Raw genomic sequence first — 16303 nt, forward strand, 5'->3', positions numbered from 1 at the left:
AAGAAATCATGGAGCTTTGTGTTATCATCCAGTTTTCACTTCTTCCTCCAAGTCTCTTCTACGTCCAAAACATGGCTAATGGTGGGTTGTTATGGTACTTCACCCTTCTCTACCTCTTTTTTCAGCACCTGCGAACCAAAGTGCTCAAACCAAAGTGCCTGAACAGGTGTTTTCTCAGAGCTGCTGCAGCACTTACCTGCCCTCAGAACTCTGAACCCATCTCAGCCACGTCCTGTCCCCTGAAGGACACATCTGCTTTCATGATCTCTTTGTGAGACAAGAGCCCTGCCAAGCTCTAGCAGGGCCCTTTCAGCACTTTGTGCCCTCCAGACACTGGGATCAGCTGCAGATCCTGCCATGTGGTGTGTCACACGTGTCCCCACAAGGGCTCCCAACAGATGCCAGGTGTGAGCAACACCATATCGCAGAGCCTATCTAGTGCTCCCATGCTATGGCTGGCTAGTCCCTGGCCTGCTCTGCTCCTAGAGCCTTGCTCAGAGAGAGGGCAAGACTTACTGTGCCCCCTTTGCCTCCTCTAGGCTCTGGGACGTGTGCTCACCCAGGCCAAGCCCTGCCAGCAGCTTTGCCAGCAGAGCAGCATGCGAGAAGATGGCTGGGCAAGGAATGACTGCACCCTAGGATGGGAAGGGAAGAAGCAATAACAGGGAAGGCCTGGCTGGAGCTGCAGAGTGTCCCCAGATCTTGTGTCACCCAGGTGGCTACCAACGCAGTCCTGTCTGGAGTGCCATCTCAGGCAGGATGTGAGACAGAGGGTGGCTGGCACACCGCCTGATGAGCAGCAATGGACGTGCAGAGAGAGCATGGCCATCCAGCTGCAGGCTGTGCTAAGCAGGTGAGGCCAGGGCCCTGGCTGCCCATCCTGCTCTGCTGCTGCCAGTGCCCCTCAGCTGGCTCCCACGAGCCTTTGCTGGGAGGCAGGTCCTCACCTAGCTCTCCTGAGCAGTACCCATGCAGCTGGGTCTGCAGCAAATGCAGTGCCCAGTGACTGCGGCCACCAGAGTGTGCAGGGAAAGCTTGGCTGGTGGCACAGTAGATTCACAGAAAACTCCTGTGCACACCAAGCCCAGCCGGACAAAGTCTTATTGACCTCCTGGAAAGACAAGTGGCTGTACCCAAAATCCCCAGATCTAGAGGGTGATAGCCTTGTGCGTCTCCCTGCTTACCACTATTCACCCTGGATCTTCTCTGAACCTGTGTCAGGTTCAGGGCTCCTTTTGCTGTCCCTCCCTACAGACACATGTGAGCCAAGAGCTTCTGCCCACTGGACAGGTCTGATTGTGCCAGAGACCTCCAGAGTCCCTGCCTGCTCTGTGCACCAGGATTTCTGCCCTGCCCAAGGATATACCCTGCCTGCCACATCTCAGATTTATCAAACTGTCCTGGCTGCTGCATGGATCGAACTCATGCCTGCTCATCTCCTACCCTGAAATTGCCCTGGGTCCCCCTACCCACTTCCTTTTCCCCAGCAGTACCACCTGCCCACACATGCAGAAGCCACCAGGCTTCATCGGTGTTCCAGCCTGCACCCCTACCTGCACAGTTAGCTCCTGACCACTGCCCACGTGGAGGAAAGCAGGAGCGTTGTCATTCTCATCCAGCACAGTGACATAGATGGTTCCGGTGGCACTGCGTGGTGGTGCTCCCCCATCCTGCACAATCACCAGGAGCTGGAAGTTGGACTGCTGCTCCCGATCCAAGCTGTGCTTGGTGCTGACCTCTCCTGTGAGGAAGAATCCCAGAAGGGCTTGGGATGGAAGGGACCTTGAAGCCCAACTTGTTCCACCCTGCTGCCATGAGCAAGGACACCTTCCACTATCCCAGGTTGCTTCGAGCCCTATCCAACATGGCCTTGAATACTTCCAGGAATGGGGCAGGCACAAGAAGTGATAACAGTGATAAGTAGGCCCATAAGCTGCACTAGAGCAGAGCCTGTGCTCAGCTGTGTTATTCAGGTGTGCTGCTGGAGCCCAGCACTGTGGGGGCAGTAAGGTGAATATTCTGCTCCTGCATTGGCCTGGCCACCATCACAGCTGCCCTGCCCTGGGCTTTCTCACCCCACCTAGGAGGCCAGGAGTCTCTCACCTGTCTGTGTGTGGATAAGAAAGTTGGGGTCGTGCTGGAGCAGGCGGTAGGTGAGCCGGCTGTTCTGCCCAGCGTCCCGGTCGCTTGCCGTCACCCTTCCCACAGTGCTGCCAGGAGCCTGATTCTCAGACACGGTGAAGAAGTAGCGCTCCTCGCTCAGCCGAGGGCTGTTGTCGTTCTCGTCAGTGATGCTGATGCGCACGGTGCTGGTGCCGGTTTTCCGTGCGTCTGCCGCAGCCCCGGTGCCTCCCACCGAGGCCAGCACCGTCAGCACGTACAGGTCCCGCGTCTCCCGGTCCAGGGCACTCTTGACGTACAGCCAGCCGCTCTCGGGCACGATGCCGAAGCTGGCAGCATCCCCATCTGCACGCAGGTGGTAGGTGAGGGCCGTGGATTCCACGTCGTGTGCCAGGGCCCTCACCTGAAGGAAGCGGGTGGAGACAGGAACACCCTCCTGCACCTCCACACGGTAGGTGAGAGTGTCAAAGATGGGTCCGTTGTCATCCTCAGCTTGCACGTGCACCAGCAGCGTGAAGGTGGAGCTGAGCTGGGGAATGCCACTGTCCCGGGCCACGATGGCCAGGCTGTAGGCTGAGATGGCCTCGTACTGCAGGGCCCCAAGGAGCCGCACTGCCCCCGAGGCACGCTCCACGATGAAGGTGCCCTCACCCCCCGACAGCAGCTCAAAGGTCACCTGTCCATTGGCACCGCTGTCACGGTCCTCAGCCTGCAGGGTGTAGACTGTAGTCCCAGGTTCTGTGGCCTCTGGCAGCAGGATGGAGTCAGAGGGAGTTGGGAATGCCGGCATGTTATCGTTCACATCTGACACGGAGATCTTCACCCGCGTGTTGCTGTAGGCAGGGGGTGAGCCGCTCCGGGCCTGGACATCCAGGATGAGAACTGACTGGGACTCATGATCCAGAGGCAGGCTGGTGCGCAGCTGCCCCGAGGCCGAGTCGATGGAGAAATAGCCATGAGGGTCCCCCGAGGAGATGGAATAGAAGATGTCATCAGCATGACCTGTGGGCAAGAGGACAGAGACAGAAGGAATGAGTTGCCATCCAGCTTACTGCCTCAGCCCCAGGATCAGGAAGCTGTGGTCCGAGGGGTGCAGCAGCACCATGCCCATGTGCACAGACACCCAGGTGTGCTTACGCACTTGTGTGAGCACAGGTGCTGAGCTAGGTGCACACTCAGGTGTGAGTGTGTGGAGCTCTCGGAGTAGGGCCACTCCATGAGGAAGTTTGGTGGATGCTGGACCTCAATGATGGTGTGTGGACAGGGAAAGTGGCAACATGCAAAAGGGACAAGGCCATACCTGGCGGGTTCTGGGCCTGGACAGACCCCACGCTGGCACCCTGTGGCATGTCCTCCGGCACGCTGAAGAAGTACTGAGCTTGCTCAAACACAGGGGGTGAGACTGTGCCCTCCACGATGCTGATGTTTACCCGGGCATTCGGCTGTGCCTGCAGGCCCCCCCCATCCTGAGCAGAGATCACCAGCTGCACCAGGGTGTTGGCTTTGCCACTCAGAGACCATGACAGAGAAATGACACCTGAGGAAGAAAGTCATTGATGTGGCATTGTGCTGCACCCCTGTCACCTGGCACCAGGGGACAGGCCAAACCATAAGATGGAAAAGACAAACCAGAAGGGGTAGGAAACAATGTGCATCACATTGGGAGCCACCACAAAGAAGCTGGAGTGAATGAGTGGAGCTCTCCCAGGAAAGCCTCCCCAAATCCTCCACACTTTATCTTACACCCAGCTCTGAGTTAAGCAGTGGTACAGGCTGTGGGACATGAGCCAGAAGGCAGCTCTTGGGACAGTGAAAGGTGGGGAGAGGGCTTCCAATCTGGGGCACAGGGTGAGTGTCATAACACAGCAAGCAGGCCCTGGACTGGCAGAGAGGATCTGAGAGGGGATACAGAAGTGAAGGACCAGAGCTGATAGGCCTTACAAAGGAGGTGGCCCTGCATTAGGAGGGCTGGTAGGGCTTGTCACCTTCCCAGTCACCTGCTGGGAACTTGAGAACCAGTGTGCAGATTTCCCAATGCACCTTTCTGTCCTGCCGAGAACCCCTCGCATTACGTACCCATGCACCCACTTCCCCAGCAGAAATTGCTCTGGCTTCGAGCAGATGCAGGCAATGAGAACTGTGGGATCAAGGGTGACAGAGTTATAGAGACTTAACTGAGCTGGAGAAGAGGGGATTGGCAGGGAGAAGAAAGAAAGCAGGATACAGCCTGATCATACAGCTGATCATACGGCTGTGTGATCAGCACACAAGAGGAAGGGCACAGTGAGTCCAAGATGGAGAATGGGGAGAAGAAGGAAGACAGGACAAATGAAGAACAGAACAGGGAGCAGAAACAAAAAGTCAGGGACTGAGTCTGGAAAGGGGTTACCAGAGGCTAAGGAAGTTTAGCAGGGAAAGATGTGGCAGGGAGAGGAACAGACGTACTCTGGAGACAGACCACACTGCTGAGGTGGCCAATCAGTGACACTCAGGCTGGTTTTGATACCTCCCACATCACAGTGCTCCAACTGCTGCCTTCTCTGGCTGCCTGAGATCTCACCTGTATCCTTGTTGAGGGAGAAGAGCGGGGGCGAGTTTCCCAGGACGATGCGGTACGTCACCCTCCCATTGAGCCCCTCGTCCTTGTCATGGGCAGTGACACGCAGCACGGCTGTCCCTGGCATGCTCTGGGTGCTGATGCTGGCAGCATACTCCAGTGGGTAGAATACTGGCCGGTTGTCATTCGTGTCCTCCAGGAACACCTTCACATACACCATGGAGTTCAGGCCGCCCTGAGGAGGCACCAGGTCAGAGACAGTGCAAGGACAGCAGCGAGCCCTGCACCGTGCTGGGTCAGCAGCATCGCATGCACAGCCTTGCTAGCACTCACCCCATCCACCGCAATGATGGTGAAGTCATAGGCAGATGTGCCCTCATCACGGTCCAGGGGCTGCACCGTGCACAGCTGCCCTGAGTGCTTGTCAATGCTGAACTGTGTGGGGATGATGCTGCCGATGCCAGAGCCAATGGAGTAGGAAAGGGAGCCAAATGCACCACTGTCTGAGTCTGTGGCTGTCACCTGTGGGAGGGAAGGCACCACCTGAACAGAGCAGACCACCAGCCAGACCCAGCCCAGCACCACCACCACTCCCCAGTGCCACCTTCTGCTCCATGGCCACAGCCACCGTGCCACCCTCGGAGCTGGCCATCACAATGCAGTGTGACAGAAACTGTGGCCTGCCTCCCAGACCAGCCACTGCTTCTTCTGCAGGATGTGCAGCACTGCAGCAGCAGCAGCCCCTGCACCTCTATTCCTTCTTTTCTCCAAAGACACTCAGGATGGGACAGGAAGAAAGTCACCCCCCTGTCACCATGGCCCTGGCTCTCTCCTGCTCTCAGGGCTCTGTCTAACAGCCCCAGACATGAGGCCTGAGGATGGAGGATGGCACTGCCCTGTGACTGTCCAGACTCATGTTACCTGTAGCACAAGAAGTGCACCCACTATGACAGACATAGCAGGAGGAGGAATGCTGCTCCCTGCCTGCCCTCCCCAGCTCCCCCTTCACGCTCCTACAGAGCTCAGGTCAGCAGAAACCAGCTCCTGACTCCACATCCCTGCCCACAGCTCCTCCACCAGCTGGGAGCTCCGTGGAGAACAAAGCTGGGGGACAGAGCTGGGGGAAGGCAGCTGGGCCAGGCCCGGGTGAAGTGGAGTTCAGGCCTCGTCAGCCACAGCTCCTCCCCGCAGCAGCCATGGGGCCTCGGCTCCGCACGAGGAGCGCAGGAACGCCGCGCGCGCGCCAAGCCGAGGGCCCGGCTGGGGGCTGCGAGCCTGGTCATCAGGGATGGAGGAACAAGGTTGAGGGGACACGGGACGGCTGGGCCTGCAGGGGTCAGTGGGCAGGGGTGGGACCACCCTGTCCTGAGCAGGAAGGCGAGGCAGCACCTGCGGCACTCCCAGCAGCCCTGCCTGTGGTCTGAGGGGCTGCCTGCAGGGAGAAACTGAGACCACATCTCCAGTGAACACCAGGCTCCCGTGCAGAGGATCTGCTCCCCAACCCTGCAGCAGCTGCCAGAAGAAGCACCATGGAACAGGATCCCCCCTCCCCACTCCAGCTGCAGAGCACTTGGAAACACAGGTGCTGTGACAGAACTGGGTCAGAAGGCACTTTGGGAAACTGGACCCACCTAGAGCTCACCATCCCCCTCCCTACTGCCCCAGCCCATCTTCCTGGCGAGCTGCTCAGCAGAGAGCACAAATCTGACCCTGCTGACATCACTGGAGCGCATATGCAGGTTACCAGTATAGTGGCTCCATGCTGCCTGTCATCACTGGGGTACAGCCCTGTACCCACACCCCGGTGTGCCTCTGCCCTGCCTGGGATACAGCCCTGTACCCACATCCCGGTGTGCCTCTGCCCTGCCTGGGATACAGCCCTGTACCCACACCCCGGTGTGCCTCTGCCCTGCCTGGGATACAGCCCTGTACCCACACCCCGGTGTGCCTCTGCTATGCCCGGGGTGCAGCCCTGTACCCACACCCCGGTGTGCCTCTGCCATTCCTTGGGTCAGCTGCCAGCCTTCTCCACCAGATGGAAATGCATAATCAGTTGCCACGGTGACTGGAATAGGTACTATATGGTAAACAAAGACTTTTCTTTCCTTCAGAAAGGAAAGTTCTAGTTCACTAGAACTAGAATTCACTAGTTCAGAATGAACTAGTTCTCACTCTGAAGGTTATCCAAAATGGACATCTGCTGCTTTAATCACTGTAGAGCAACACACTCTGCTGCAGAGTGAGATAGCAGCTTCAGGCTCCTTAGCCCAGGGGCTCTGATGCTTCCAGAGGAATCTCCCTTCCCCACTGTAACCATCTTCTGATGGGTGCCACTCTTAGGAATACTCAAAGGAGGAATATCCAGCTTCCTGCCACAAGACCTGGGCCAGGTTTCAGGAACAGGAAAGCAACAGATGAGCTCTCACTACTGTGTAGTGTAGCACCATCTCCCTGGTGGGTTCCTGGTACCCAGAGCCATGTTCCAGCAAGATAACTGGTGGAGCCAGCAGTCTGGTACCAGAACCAGCCCTGACTGTGCAGCCAGGACAAGGTATCCCATGTATCTACTGCTTCACTGTCCCATCCTGTGGTGGGACCATTTGTGAATCGCTGGTCCAACAAAAAACTCTGCCCAATATGAGCCTACACAGCATCTAAGAGAGGTCACATCGCTGGTGTAACTACAACTGGAGCCCTGCACCTGGTTCTTGTCTCCTTTGGATGGGTGATGATAAATAGGCGCCTAGAGAGAAGCCACAGGAACAGCAAACACCTGCTGAACCAGGTTACAGTGTTGGCTGAGTTTGGGGCCACTGGACACTTTGCTCTGTGCTCTGCCACTGCATGCAGAGGGAGGGGGGCAGTGGCTGCTGCTCCCCAGTCCCAGCTCTCTGCTTGCAGACTTCTGATACTCCACGTGTGAATCCCATGGGATGGGGCTGGCTGACTACCTGTGGGCAGCCACGCTCAGCAAGGCCTGACACCAGACCCAGGGACAGCAGGATTCCTGCTGCAGCTGGGTGATGCCTCCTGGGGACTCCCAAGAGACATCACAGGAACCACCAGCCACCAGGTATGGCAACCACCTCATTTCAGCTGGCATGCACTGCTGCAGACTGAGAGCACATGCAGTCTGAGACAGGGACACATTTTCAGCTGTGAGGGCAATTAGCCACCAAAAGGGCTCATTAAAGCCTGCGGTGAGTCCACCACTTCTGGAAATTTTTAAGCCAAGCATGGACATTTTTCCAGGAACTTTGCTAGAAGTTAATGCAAGGCAGCCCCAGGCTCTGTATTTAGCATCCACCCCAAATCTTGGATCCACAGCTGGTTTTACTGCAGCTCACTCATGAGGCTCCTGATGTTTGCCTGAAAAGAAGAGGGAAACGGGGTGGAGCTGCCTGTGGAACTGCCCAAGAAACTCTCCACTGGGGCCGTGTGAGTCCTGCTGTTCGGATATGTGGGAGCAGGAGCCAGGGTTCTGAGCCTGAATGGCAGCCCCACTGCCCTCACCTCTAACTTCTGAATGGAGCCCACACAGACACTAAAGGCTTTAAGCACAAGGACATCAATGCTCTGCCAGCATATTCCTGACCTGAAGCTGCCAAGGAAGCAGCAGTACCTAAGGAAGATAGGATCATAAACCCCTGGTCTCACAAAGAATTCCAGTGTCCCTAGAAGGGACTACTAATTGGGGATGTGGCAGTTGGCAGTAGCTGTGACTGCAGTGGCCATGAAGCAGATTCAGGATCCTAAAGGTAGTGAGGAAGAAGAGAAGCAGAGTACAGACCCGGATTGCAAGACAGACCTCAGCTTTTACAGGGAACTGGTCGATGGAAGGGATCTCATGGGAGGCAGCACTAAAGGCTAAGGCAGCTCAGGAAAGCTGTCAAGCCTTCAGGACAGTACACTCCAGAAGAGCCCATCCCAGTGCTCAGGAAAACACAGAGACCTCAGCAGATGGCCTGGGCTAAGCAGGGGCCTCCAGGCTAAGTTGCCGTGCAAAAGGTGCTGTATGCTAAGAGAACTGGGACTGTTCAGCCTGGAGAGGAGGAGGTTCTGGAGTGACCTAACTGGGGCCTTTCAGTACCTGAAGGGAGCCAATGAGATGGAGACGCTATTTAAAAGGGCCTCAAAAGACAAGACAAGGGAGAACTGCTTCACACTGACAGCAAGTAGGTTTAGATTGGATATTGGGAAGAAATTCTTCCCTATGAGAGTGATGAGGCCCTGGCACAGGTTGCCCAAAGAGGCTGTGGCTGCCCCTGGATCCCTGGGAGTGTCCAAGGCCAAGCTGGACAGGGCTTGGAACAACCTGGTCTAGTGGAAGGTGTCCCTGCTCATGGCCATGGGGTGGAAAGAGATGATATTTAAGGTCCCTTCCAACCCAAACCATTCCACAATTCTTTGAGATTGGCACAGAGGCAAGACACATAAGTAGAATCTATAAACATTGCCAGGCATGTCAGGAGTGTGTCAGCAAAGTCAAAGTTCAAGCCTGAGCGTGCCAGGAAGAGCCACTGCACTGTGCTGGTAGTGAAGGCCCGAAGAAGGGCCCACTTCTGAGTGTGGAATCAGCAGCAGCAGCACAGGTAAGACTGGAACACTCAGTGCCTCCTCTACCTCAGTCTCCACCAGCCTCCCAGGCCTCCATGCTGTTCAAAAGGCTTCAGGGAGCCTCCAGAGAGGGGTGAAGAGAGAGTCAGTATCTCTTTGAAAAGATTGATCCATGTGAATCCATGAGACTCAACAGGCTGCATCAATGGATGCTGAAGAAATGGATTTGTAGGGCTGCTCGTCACATGTCAGGGCAAACCAGGGGAGATCCCTGACACCTGGAGGAATGCAAGTCTCACATCCCACCTTCAAAAAAGGCCAAAAGGATCATCTGAGGGTCTACATTCTCGACAGCCACACTTTGAGCCCTAGGAGAATCTTGGAGTGAGTCTTCTAGCATGTTTTAGGCCACATGAAAGATCCTGGAAGGGAAGAGCCATCATGGATTGCCGATCCTGTTTGCTCCCTGTGATGGAGTGATGGCATCTGGGGTCAAAGGGCTGACAGCTGTGGGTGACAGCCTTGACTGTAGGAAGGATTTTGACACCTTCTCCCACTGTCCTCATATCCAAGGCAGGATGTTACAGTTTCGAGGGCTGGGCAATCGGGTGGGTGAAAGACAGGTTGAAAGACAGGCTCTGGGGAGAGGTTCATGAGCAGTGCTATGCCTGGGGGCTGTAATGAGCAAAAGGGTCTGGATGAAAGTGCCAGAAGAAATACATCTTTTCTGTCAGACAATGGATGCAAATGAAAAGGCATATGCCCTTGAGATCGGGGCATGTGTTAAGGGACCCAGGGATGACCCCAATGCTGTGTTTTGAAGACTTTGTGGATAGGTGTAGAAGAGGCTGCTGCCATGGCAGGGTTTGGGGAACACATCTGGGCTACCTTCTGCTGAAATCATTCATTGATCGGTGTAATTACATGGGAACGCAGCTGTTGGCATCCAGTTCCCAGCTGGATTTGGATCTGGCAAGGGATGTCAATGTCAACATGAAGGGCTCCTATAAGTAATTGGTGACAAAAGGAAGGCTCGGTAGGCCCACAGCTGAAGGAGACTAGGGACCTGTTGACAAAGGACATGTAAAAGTCAGGGGTACTTAATGCCCTCTTTCCCTTACTCTCTACTAGTAAGATGGGTCTTCAGGAGCCTCAGGTCTCAGAGAACAGGGTGAAAGACATCACTGCCAGGCCCTTCACAATAATCTTTGCTGAGTCATTGTGTTTGGGAGATGCCTGAAGACTGTGGGAAGGTAAATCTCTCCTATCTTCAAGAGTAAGGCAGGAGGACCCAGGTAACTACAAAACAATCAGCGTCACCTTGATCCCAGGGAAACCGATGGAGCAGTTACTCCTGGAAACCATTTTTATGCATGGGAAGAACAAAAAATCATCAGGAGTGGTGAGCACAGCTTCCCCTTATGGCAAATCTTTGCACTAAATTCTTTGACACTCTCCCTCATGAGATCCTCATTCAGCTGAAAACCAGTTGAATGCCTCCTGTCCAGAGGGTGGTGGCCAGGGGCACAATATCTGCTTGGAGGCCAGTAGCTAGCAGTGTGCCCCAGGGGTCAATTCTGCCCCCAGTCCTGTTTGGCATCTTCACTAATGACCTGTTTGATGGTGCAGTGTGTGCCCTGAGCATGTTTACTGATGACCCCAAACTGGGAGGAGTGGCTGATTTGCCAGAGGGTCAAGTTGCATCTGAGGCAACCTTGAGAGGCTGCAGGCAGGGACGAAAGACCTCCTAAAGTTCATAAGGGACAGTGCACAGTTCTGTCCCAGGGAAAAAACAATCCCCTGTCCCAGCAGATGCTGGAGGCTGCACCACTGCAAAGCAGCTCAGCAGAGAGGCCCTCTGGGTCCCCAGTGGTGCCAAGCTGAAGATGAGACAGCAATGTGCCCTTGCTGCAAGGAAGGAGAATGGTGTCCTGGGCAGCATCAGGGTGAGTGTGGCCAGCAGGTCAAGGAGAGGATCCTGCCCCTCTCCTCAGCAGTAGTGAGGCCACAGCTGGAGCTGTGTACAGTACAGTACTCCTCCGCACTCCTATAGTATAGTACTGGCTCCCCAGTTCTGGAGAGAGATGGCCATACTGGAGAGAGTCCAGTGAAGGGCCACAAAGATGATGAAGGGACTGGAGCACCTCTCCTGTGACAAAAGACTGAGGGAACTGGGATGGTTCAGCCTGGAGGAAGGGTGTCATTCATACAGGAAAGAGGGCAACAAGAGGATGGATCCAGGCTCTTCTCAGTTGTGCCCAGTGTCAGGATCAGAGGGCATGGGCACACACTGGAACACAGGAGAGTCCCTCTGAAAATCAGGAAGCACTTTTCCTTTATGAGGTTTCCCAGGAAAGTGGGGATGTTCAGTGCAACCAACTCTGGATGGTGCTGCTTGTGCATGGGGGGGTTGTACTAGACTTTCCCAAGAGGTCCTTTCCAAACTCAACCATTCTGTGATCTCCAGCCAAAGACTCTCCTGAACACCCCAGTTCCCCATTGAGCTCAAATTGTTCCAAGAGAGCTGATCTGCTCTTCATCCCTGCATAGCAGCCTTGACCACACCAGGCAGTAGCATCTGCTACCTGTCCCTCCTTGCCTGCAGGTGTGGTGAGAAGGCTTTGCTGGAGTGCCTTACAGCTGGGCAGAAGAGCACAGCAAGATGACTCAGGGTTAGCAAGAAACCAGAGCATCAGACTTTGAAAAGGAAGCGGGGTCCTGGCTAAGCGTGCCTATCCCCACTGCATGGAGAGCTGGGAGGGCAGTGATGGCTATTGAGGCCTTGCAACTTCACACCCCCTCCCAGTACCTCAGCAAGACAGGAAGAACAAGTGGAGCCATGGCACAACAGACTTCCTACATTTCCCAGAGATGGTACGGTTCTCAGAAGTACAGCCCCACTCCCAGGTCTCTCACCCTATGGGAGTCAAAGCTGCCCCTTCCTTTAGACCCATCTCAAGCACATCACCAGAGCCCCTTATACACATCTCCTGCTTTCACAGCCCTTCTGGTGACCTGTGCCCCAGCCCAGACCACAGTGCTGTGAAGTGATGGAGCCTGCTCAGCAGCTCGGGCTCCATTCCTCAGCCATCCTCCCCACTCCAGCCAGCGCAGTCAGCAGGCAGGGAACTCATCTGGAGCCTGGCCATGGCTGGGGCTCTGCTGCGCACATGTTGTGCTGTGGCTTTGGCAAACATCTGGCTCTGGGGCTCCCGCCCCTCTGAGTGACGGCTCTTGGTGGGAGAGGAGGGGAGGCTGGCGCCAGTGTGGTCAGCGATCCCACGCACGGCTCCCTGCGCCTGAGTGCGTGCCAGGCGTCCTGCCCTCCCAGCCCTGGCACAGCCACTGACCAGCTAAAAGTGGCCAGGGAGCAGCCCCGCAGCTATTTCAGGAGCCGTTCCTGTCTCCAGGGTTTTGTCTCAGCCTCCAGCACACCCGGGTCTCAGGGGAGGGAGCAGGGTCAGGGTTTGGCCCAGGGACAGTCCAGCACACGTGGCCAAGGCAAGGGTCAGACCCCATGGCTACCAGAACCCCCTGTCCAGGGAGCCCCAGCGCAGCTGCCGGCGCTGCTGGCTCGCACTGCTGGGTCCCCAAGGCCCCAGACATGGGCAGGAGTCTGGCTGGTGGTCCCACAGCCAGGGCCTCCACACTGCCCAGAGCAGCTGCGACTGCCCCAGTCCTGGCATCCGAGGCCAGGCTGGATGGGGCTTGGAGCAACCTGGTTTAGTGGAAGATGTCCCTGCCCATGGAGGGCATGGAACGAGATGGACTTTCAGGTCCCTTTCCACCCTTCTGTGATTCTATGACAGACACAGGCTGACAGAAACACATGTAGTTGGGCATGGGGAGCAGGGGCTGCCCTGAGATGGGGTAAAGCCTTTGGTTCAGAGGGTGAGGGGAAGTGGGTTAACCACAGACACTGGCAGGGAGGCTGGATGTGAATAGTGGGGCTAGGCAAGAGGTGAGAGAGCCTGGGAGTGCCCAGCACCCTTCTGGGAGCCCAGGGACCTCCAAGCACAGGAACAGACCAGGGCACAGATGGACGAGGAGTGAAGTTCTGCACCTGGGTTCTCAGGTGTCCTCGCTCTTCAAATGGCACCTGTAGCCAGGAGCTACAGGGCATTGGGAACCCCATAGAAGGTGCAGGAGCTGAACAGGACCTGGAAGCTGGGGAGCAGATAGGGGCAGGAAATCCTGGAGCAGAGCAGGGCTGGGAAGAGTGCTCAAGGTGGGGGGCTTGAATGGGGCAGCCACACCACAGGGCAGAAATGGCAGGAACCTCGGGGCACTGAAGTGAGAACAACCCCAAACCAAGGTAAGGGGCTAGGTTTCAGCCATATGGAGCTCAGGCAGAGAGTGCTCAGAGAAGGTCTATACAAAAAGATGGGACACGGATCAATAAGATGTGCAGGAGAGACTGGGCTGGGGTCAGCACAAGATTGAGCATGACGGGCAGGGTGAGCCTAGGGAGCAACGCCAGGATGGGGCCTCTAACATCAGGAGGACATGGAGCTGCTCTGTAGACAGGCTGGGTGAGATGGGGGTGTTCAGCCTCAAAAAGACTCCAGGGAAACCTTAGAGTCCCTTCCAGTGCCTAAAGAGGCTCCAAGAGAGATGGAGGGGAACTTTGGACAAGGGCCTGGAGTGACAAGGCAAGGGGGGATGGCTTCACACGGCCAGAGGACCAGGTTAGATGGCATGTTGGGAAGAAGTTCATCCCTGTCAGGGTGGGGAGGTCCTGGCACAGGGTGCCCAGAGCAGCTGTGGCTGCTCCATCCCTGAAAGTGCCCAAGGCCAGGACTGGTCTAGTGGAAGGTGCCCCTGCCCATGGCAGGGTGATGAAACTGGATGATCTTGAAGGTCCCTTCCCACCTAAAACCATTCTGAGATTCCACAGGGAGCAGGGAGAGGCTGGCATGTCCTAAGGGCTATGCAGCTGGAGGAGAGCTGCCCTGGGTCACAGTAGCAAGGGTTATGGGGGAGAAGGCAACTGCAGCTGGCACTGACCGAGGGCTGTGGGGAGAACAAGAGGGAGCAGAAACTGGGGTCCAGGGGGAGAGCATGCTGGTGACTGGGGCCACAGGAGAGAGGCAGAAGGACTGGCCCTTTGGAGGGCAGCATGTGTGAGTGGGGCTGTGGGTGGACATGGATGAGTGAGCTGTGTGAGCAAGAGCAGTGGTAGAAAGAGGAGTTCTGTGGGGCCTAGAGCAGAAGCAGAGGTAAGGGAAAAGGGGCAGCTGTGAGGGGGCTGGGGATTGCACAGAGGAAGGAGGGAGCTGTTCAAGGGGGTTGGGAGGAGGAGCCGAGGATGGGGGGAGAGGAGCGCGAGGGGCTGGGGCCTCTCAGCTGCAGTGGAAAAGCTGCTGCAGCTCCAGGGGAAATGCTACTTGAATTAATCATGGCGCTGGCTGCTGTGCCAAGCCCAGGAGGAGGCTGCTGGCAGCGCAAGGAAATAACTTTCACAGGAATTTGGAACAAATGCAGCTCTTCTGGCGGTAACAACAGCACTCACCTCCCCCCACTACCCCCCCATGTACCAGCATCCCCTCCATTCCCACAGTCCTGTGTACCCCCAGATCCCCCCACATGGCAGCCTGCTCCTCAGGACTGTGATACTCTCCCTCCCCTTGTTCTTTCTCCCCAGCACGCTCTCAGGCGTCTCCCCATCTCGCTTTGGAAAGCTTGTCTTCTTGTTTCTAAGGAGGGGGAAGCCTGTTCTATGTTGTGCAAAGGTCTGAAAAGAGGTTGATACTAAATCCCTTGCCCTAAGAACACAAATGCAGGCAGCAGTGCCCCCCTGCCTCCTACCACTTTCCTTGCCCGCAGTTGGTGAGCATTAGTCCTCGTGCTGCCCCAGGGTCCCTGCATGGCTACGTTCCATGTCCTTGCACAGCCCCCTCCAGCTGCACAGCCAAGGATCAGGAACAGCCCTCCAGACTCTCTTGTGGTAATACAGTGTATGTGGCCTGGTGTAGCCTACAGCTCTTCATCCAAATCTCCCTCCTGGGGCATGGCCCATGTAGCATGTGCATGTAGCATTGCCCATGAATGTCCCATGGAATCACAAACCAGAACTAGACACTCATCAGACTTATCCTCAAAACCGCAGAGACTCTACATTAGGTGCATTGTTGGTCAGCTTTTAATTTCTGATGTTCCCAGCATTTGTGTACAGATGCAAAGGCAGTATGTAAACCCTGGCTCCAAAATCATCAATACTGGATATATGCAAGAACCAGTAAACCACCACTCCATGTCATTCAGATTGCTGTCCAATAAGCCCATGCTCACCATATGGGGTTCACAGTTCTCTCTGCCAGAGCACAGACAATACTTGATTTAGCATGAGAAGTCAAAGTCTCAGAAAAACACTATCTGACCACGCATGCAGTGTGCTGGTACACAGTCAAAAGTTTAAAGCAAATTTAAACCAGCAGGGTGAATTTATACCGAGCGGTGCTTCACATCATGGACCACAGCATTGAAACAGGGTCCAGTGCCCTAAAGCTTCTGCATCATCAGCTCATGGCAGCAGAGAGTAGCAGGGCAGCCAGCTGAGGACCATCTCCTGCTCCATTTTCTGCTGGTCTCATGTTCACTGCTACCCTGGGCTCTGTCTCCACCAGTGTTTCTTTCTCATCTCAGATTTGAACAGCGAGTTTGCTATTTCCTTTTGCTTCATGCTCAGTCTGCTACCGTGGGACCTGGCCCATAGTAAACACGAGTAATAAACAGAGAAGATGTTATGAGTTCCTTTTCCTTTCTCAGAAGCTCAGGCCAGCAACCTGCTCTGCTCATCCCTGTTCATACTCAGACACAAAGGCTGTCCCGGCAGACAGAATGGAGTCTGCAAGGGAGCAGATAATCTGTAGCAACTCTTCAGGTCTCTCCTGCTCACTCACAGGGACTCCCTCCTTCCCCACCTTTCTGTCCTGTCCATGGAAGAGTAGACATCCCCGTCTAAAAACAGGCTCCTCCCAGGGTTTTCTGGTTTAAAATGGGGCAGACTAACAAAGAAGCAAACCCACTGAGTTCTGTGCTAACCTGGGTGACTGTCCTGTGCCCTGT

At 55.6% G+C, this 16303-nt stretch overlaps 1 protein-coding gene across 1 annotated transcript in view; it reads right to left on the minus strand.

Annotated features, from left to right (window-relative positions):
- Positions 1–16303, minus strand: part of DCHS1 (dachsous cadherin-related 1) — a 43775-nt gene that overhangs the window by 18794 nt on the left and 8678 nt on the right. The window contains exons 3-7 of the mRNA XM_030284897.4: positions 5012–5200; positions 4682–4913; positions 3422–3658; positions 2104–3123; positions 1554–1741 (exon numbers count right to left, since the gene is read on the minus strand). Of these exons, the coding sequence (XP_030140757.4) occupies positions 1554–1741; positions 2104–3123; positions 3422–3658; positions 4682–4913; positions 5012–5200 (1866 nt within the window). The remainder of the gene's footprint in view (positions 1–1553; positions 1742–2103; positions 3124–3421; positions 3659–4681; positions 4914–5011; positions 5201–16303) is intronic.

This window comes from Taeniopygia guttata, chromosome 1 (genome assembly GCF_048771995.1).
Source record: "Taeniopygia guttata chromosome 1, bTaeGut7.mat, whole genome shotgun sequence".
NCBI lineage: Eukaryota > Metazoa > Chordata > Aves > Passeriformes > Estrildidae > Taeniopygia > Taeniopygia guttata.